Genomic DNA, 6,000 nt, shown 5'->3' on the forward strand with positions numbered 1-6,000 from the left:
GATGTTTCCTTGAATTCTGAATAAATTTTCCACGGCTTCTCCATCTATCCACTGTGTTAACCACACACGGTTACCATCCAGTTATTTTTTTTTTCCTCTTAAAAAAAAAAAAGCTACAACTATAACCAGAATTCCCGCATTCTTACTCATTAGTCCATATTTCTAGTTGTCAGATGTCCTGAGGTGTCTCTGCTGCTTTTGCTTTTCCTCTAAAGACAGCTTCAACCTTGACTGTATTTGAGGAAACATGAAGAAGTTACTGGATTTTTCTTCATGTCTTACCAATAACAGATGGACCAATAACAGTTTTCTTCACTGATTCAGATTCCTCAGATTTCTTTTCTTTCTTTTTTTGGGGGGAAAATCATAGTTTTGTCGATTCAGATTTTCTTTCTAAGAACTTTGACTGACAGAATGTTAAAAAAAAAAAAAAAAAAAAAAATATATATATATATAAATATAAATAAATATATATATATATATATATATATATATATATATATATATATATATATATATATATATATATATATATATATATATATATATATATATATATATATATATATATATATATATATATATGATTAATTGTAAAAACTGAAAAAAATCATCTGTTGCTTGCAGAGATTTCCAGCATGTTCATAAATTCACCAGGTAATTGGAAATGAATCCTTTTATCTTTTTGGGGAAACTGGTCTCCATAATTTTCCTTGAAACTGCTTTGATCCTTTTGCTTCTCACACCGAGGATACTGGCTCTGAGCTCTTACTAACTATAGCTTTAAGCACTTGGTCTTTATTAGCTTCTTTGAAATGTCCATGTTCAGCTGTGTAAAGATGATGCAGGTGTAGGCATGTTGTTGGATGTATAAACATGCCTCTTGTGTGTAACAGGTTTGCTGGCGAGTCGAGTGAAGAGGAAGGACACGCTGGCGCTGAAACTGGAGCGACAAGAGCGAGAGAAGGAGACTCAGGATAACAATGATGGCATGAGCTGGAACAATAAGGAGCAGTGGGAGGAACTGAGGAACAAGATCGGGACCACACTGACACGGTAAAGTTTTTTTTTTAGGCACCGAGAGTAAAGTTAAGACAGTTTTGGGGAAAAAATGGGGCCTGAATAGTTTTATTTTTTAGTTGGCTTCACATTAACATGCAGCAAACTCAAAAAAGTAGAGTGAGATCGATATCTGCAGCACTTCACTTTCTTCTTCAAAACACACCCTCTCTCACTTTCCTGTCTACTCTTCACTATTTATCTAATGAAGCCAAAGAAAAATATGCTCCGTCTGAAATATTGTCTTCCCTCAGGCGGCTGAGTCAGAGACCCACAGCAAAAGAGCTGGAGCAGAGGAACATCCTTCCAGGTGAGCCTCTTCCTCCATTTCTTGCTCTCTCCATCCTTCACGTCTCCATTCAGCTGTGTGTTTACTCGCATCTCATTCGTCTGCGCTGTAATGTTAAGAAGCCCACTTTCTATTTTCTCATCTTTGAAATCAATAGAGAGCATTAGTCATTCACTCTGTAAAATGTTTTTCCTTTTTGCCTCAGGCACCACGGGTGTCACTAAACACACAGCAGTCTGGACATTATTGGGTCTGAGAGCGCTTCATTACAAGTTTGTGTGTGACTTGAATAAATACACCAGTGCACGTTAGAGAGCCTGAATCAGTTATTTATCCAATGTTCCTTTAGGCTCTTCAACTCGGCACGTCTGCTTGTTGTCCATATTGATGTTGAGTCTAAATTACTCATTGCCTTCCAGACATGGCAGCAAACACGTGCGATTAATGAGTCACAGCCACTACATTTACTATATCAAGTCCATCTGTCTCGTGGTCAGTCACCAGGCAGCTCTGTCAGTGCTGCTGCTCTGCTTTAGTTAAGACACTGTCGGAGGTATTCAAATTCAGGCCTCACAGCAGACACTGAACTTATTAAGGACCTCGGGTTGCTGCCGCATGTGATGGAAATAAATTAAATTCTGATTTGTATTTATGTTTTTCCCCTCTGTTTACTTCACAAAAATAACATTTTGCGTTCAGTTCAGATGAAAATGTAGATGGAGCATTGCTGTCCTGTCTGTTATCATTCTGTGGTTGATGCCTTCTCCTGTGTAGTTCCTGAATCTCTGGGCTGCAGTACAAATTTGAACAAGCTTACCAAGGGCTGTGTACAAATCCCTACTCTTTGTTTAGAATTTAATACAATCTGTCCTCGTTATCCAGAATCTGTGCGGTGGGAGAGAAATCGCATGCAGTAGTGAAGTAACTGAAACGTGTGCAGTATAGCTGCACAGCACAATTCCAGAAGCTGTACACAGTGTGTTATTCCTTTTAACCATTAACCTGAAATCAAAGTGATGGACTTTCAACTGCTGGTGCTGGAAAACCAATGTTCTGTAACCAGCATACATACTGGTATTTGTTGATTTAAAAAAAAAAAAAAAAAAAAAAAAATTTCAGACAAACGAAACAAACTGAGATATTTATGAGTCCTTAACTACGATAAGATGATACTGCAGTTTAAAATAATCTGCTCTTATTGTCACAAGTTTACAAGTAAATACTTGTTTCCACTCTGCTTGGATCAGAGGCCTGTACTGTGAAGCAACGTCAGTATTCCTAGGGTATCTTTTTGTTATCTAGATTCACTCTTATGTTGGCGAGCTGCAGCACTCACAGGAGTCCTGTCCTGTGGAAGACGAGCTATAGGATCCGTGAAAGATTGGTCAGATGCTACCATCACCACGGCTTCATGCGAACGTGTAGGGGAAACCCTGGGTTAACCTCTGTGTGACTGCTTGTCCTGATCGCCACTGTTAGCTTAAATGAACCCAGAGAGTGGAACGATGCCCGGAGCCTAGTGAACTCAGTACAGGCCCAAACCTGTGGTGGTTGTTCCCAACAGGGATGTTGTAGAGTGAGTGCCCTCCGATGGACAAACTGCCTCAAGTATTTCAACACTTCTATATTTTTTGCCTGAATTAACAAATATATAACCCAGGTTTCTGAAATAAGAAACCATTGCTTACATGTTAAAACACAAGAACGGAAAGTTCAAAACTATGAGGAGCAGATTATCTGTGGTAGATCACTGATGCAGCATCACTGTGATGCTGAGTGCGATTCCAGGTTTAATACTTCTCAGAATCTGTCAGCAAGTTTGCAAGGATTCATTCTGCCCCGCTGCAGCTCACTTGTCCTCAGATGACTCTACAGAACTGATGCTCCTCAGCGTGCTAAAAACAATGCAGTGCCTTGTGCAGAGCCAGGCAGTGATTAAAGATTCCAGTGAGGGCAGTGTGCTGACAGCAGCTCAGGTGAAATCTATCTGTAGTGTTTCCCTATCTCATGGAATGTGCTCTCCTCCCCACAGCCAAGAACGAAGTGGACCGACGGCTGGAGAGAAGCGAGATCAAGCGGAGGCTCACCAGAAAGGTTAGGATACAATAAAGTGACTTTATCTTTAATGTGAGAGCTTGTTTCTGTTGCTGCTGTTGTTGTGAACAAGAAACTGACAGCAGCCTTGTCCATTCTACCATCAGCTGTCTCAGAGACCCACAGTGGCCGAGCTTCAAGCCAGGAAGATCCTGCGTTTCCATGAGTACGTCGAAAGCACCCACGCTGAGGACTACGATCGCAGGGCAGACAAGCCGTGGACGAAGCTAACACCTGCTGATAAGGTGAGAGACTTCACCTTCTAACGCATCTCTTTATCGTGACAGGCCTCCTGTGGTTTGGAGCTTCTCAGCAGTGGGTAGCTTAAACATTGCAAGTATTTTACCACTCTGAGGATTTGCATTCCAAGCAGATTTGGTAACAAAGAAGGATCCCTGGAATGCAGCACAGGTACTGCATAATGGCTGGGTTTAGACTTACCAGGTGAATTACCGAGCCAAGTGAAGCGTGTTAGGGAGAGAGGGGAAACTGGAATATGGCATGATATCAAATACAGATTGAGTTTGTTCGAAAAGTGTGTGTGTGTGTGTGTGTGTGTGTGTGTGTGTGTGTTGTTTGTGGAGCATTAAGAGTTGAGGAATCATCAAAATACATGAAGCTTTGATCCGTTGCTGCCTTTCTTCTCCTGTGCTCTACTGTAAACGGATAAAAGCCGTTCCCACTGAAGCGCTCTCTCTTTCATGTCTCCTCCTCTTCTCAGGCTGCTATCCGCAAGGAGCTCAACGAATTCAAGAGTTCAGAGATGGAGGTCCACGAAGAGAGCAGGATCTATACCCGGTCAGGCTCACATATAGCTCTCATTAAACATTCATCCCAGCTGTTTTTCAGCTTTATTCAGCACATCAATTCTTTCTGTACTATTTGCTATTTTTGAGTGTAGCGTCTAGACTGACCTCTTGACTTTTCCTCTCTTTCCTCCAGGTTTCATCGGCCTTAGTTCTCCGTGCCGACCAGTATAGCACTTAAACTGGGGGGAACGAGGCGGTACAAACTGAATATGTGGTCCCCTTTGGTCCATTTTATGTATATATATATATATATATATCTTTTTTTTAAATCCATGCCTGCTAACCTGCTGAAGACGGCGTCACTAAATGGAACAAGGACTTAAGGAGCCACACATCTGTTCACCCACAGTGAGGTCTAAGGCAGATCTGACACTGTGGAATTCAGGAAAGGAGGAGTTTGTCGGTGCATCCATGTTGGAGGCGCACGGTGCCAACACTAAAAAGGGCGAGCGCCACGTGCGAACATCCCCGTTGTATTGGGGACTCAGACACTGACCTTGAAGGGGGTAAATCTCTTCCCGATGCCTTCATGAATATATTCTCCCTTTCTTCCAGAACAGAAAGACTGTGCACACAAAGCGGTTCATATTAGCACTGTTGATGGTACCACTAAACTGACTAGTTTAAAAACTGTTTATTTGAGTGTACCCAAAGGTGCCACACAGCACCTGCCTTACTACTGAAATCATCGAAGACCTAAAATAATGAAAGGCTCAGACAAAATGTGAAAGACTTATTTACAACTGAGTCGTCACTTTGTTTGAATCAACAACATATTGATACTTACTGACAGTGACACATAATATCCTAATGTGTGCATTTTACTGTACTTTGCTGATCATGTAGTTGATTCTCATGGGACATATCCCTAGATCATTTTTTAATAAGGCACCTTATGTTCCTTAATCAGGTATATCGAAAACTATAAAGTTTTTGAACCTCTAATTAAACTATGTCTATAACTGAATTATTCACAGCATGAAAATGTACATATTTTTATTTTCCTGGCTGTTTTATGGTACTTTGTATATGCCATAGGTGGCTGCTATTGTATAGATCAATCGTGTAGATTTGATTTACTTTGTATTGTAAACTACTGACATGCAACACTGACATGTTTTAATTCTAAAGTATTTCTCAGATATTATCTCCTAGTAGTAATGGTACTTTTTTTTTTTTTTTTTGATACAGAGACCATTAAACTGTTTTCCAACAACACTGAATAACTGTACAATCCGCTCAGAAAATAAAATGTGATTTGTCATGCAGTCCAGTGAGATTATTTAAGTCTCTTCATGCCTCTGTCTGCTGATGACATGGATGCAAATAAAGCAGAAATGTGTGAATGGGAGGGATATAGCCTTTTAAAATGACCAGATGAGGGCAGTGTTATAAAGATGTGCTATATAAATAAGTCACCACCATCTGAGCCTAAAGACAACAGACAGTTAAGCCATGATTAGAATATTTTCTTCCCTCCATGTAGTGGATCTGTCTTTAGAAAAGTGCAGCTGATGTCTCTTTGACAAAACACAATTATTTGTCTCTCTAACCCGTGATAACACCTGTGATAGCAGTTTGTAGTAAATGGACAGTCACAGTAGCGGCTCTATTCTACAGTAGAAATACTGAGTGATTGTCAGAGTGAACTGACAGTAAAAATCTCGTTTCCAACAAAAACAGCAGTATATCCTACTTAACAGTAAAATGTTTTCATGTACACAGGATACACTGATCAGACATAACATT

The 6,000-nt window shown here is 40.3% G+C and overlaps 1 protein-coding gene across 9 annotated transcripts in view; it reads left to right on the top strand.

Annotated features, from left to right (window-relative positions):
- Positions 1-5,519, top strand: part of phactr4a (phosphatase and actin regulator 4a) — a 38,710-nt gene extending 33,191 nt beyond the window's left edge. For all 9 annotated transcript variants that reach the window (XM_085261599.1, XM_085261600.1, XM_085261598.1 and 6 more), the window contains 6 exons: positions 897-1,056; positions 1,314-1,369; positions 3,381-3,442; positions 3,550-3,687; positions 4,164-4,240; positions 4,385-5,519. In XM_085261599.1, the coding sequence (XP_085117725.1) occupies positions 897-1,056; positions 1,314-1,369; positions 3,381-3,442; positions 3,550-3,687; positions 4,164-4,240; positions 4,385-4,400 (509 nt within the window). In that variant the 3' untranslated portion in view covers positions 4,401-5,519. The remainder of the gene's footprint in view (positions 1-896; positions 1,057-1,313; positions 1,370-3,380; positions 3,443-3,549; positions 3,688-4,163; positions 4,241-4,384) is intronic.
- Positions 5,520-6,000: the final 481 nt, after the last annotated feature.

The sequence above is a fragment of the Mchenga conophoros genome, linkage group LG22 (assembly GCF_057382185.1).
Source record: "Mchenga conophoros isolate Kocher_MC1m ecotype Shallow Benthic linkage group LG22, M_conophoros_male_GT1.1, whole genome shotgun sequence".
Lineage (NCBI taxonomy): Eukaryota > Metazoa > Chordata > Actinopteri > Cichliformes > Cichlidae > Mchenga > Mchenga conophoros.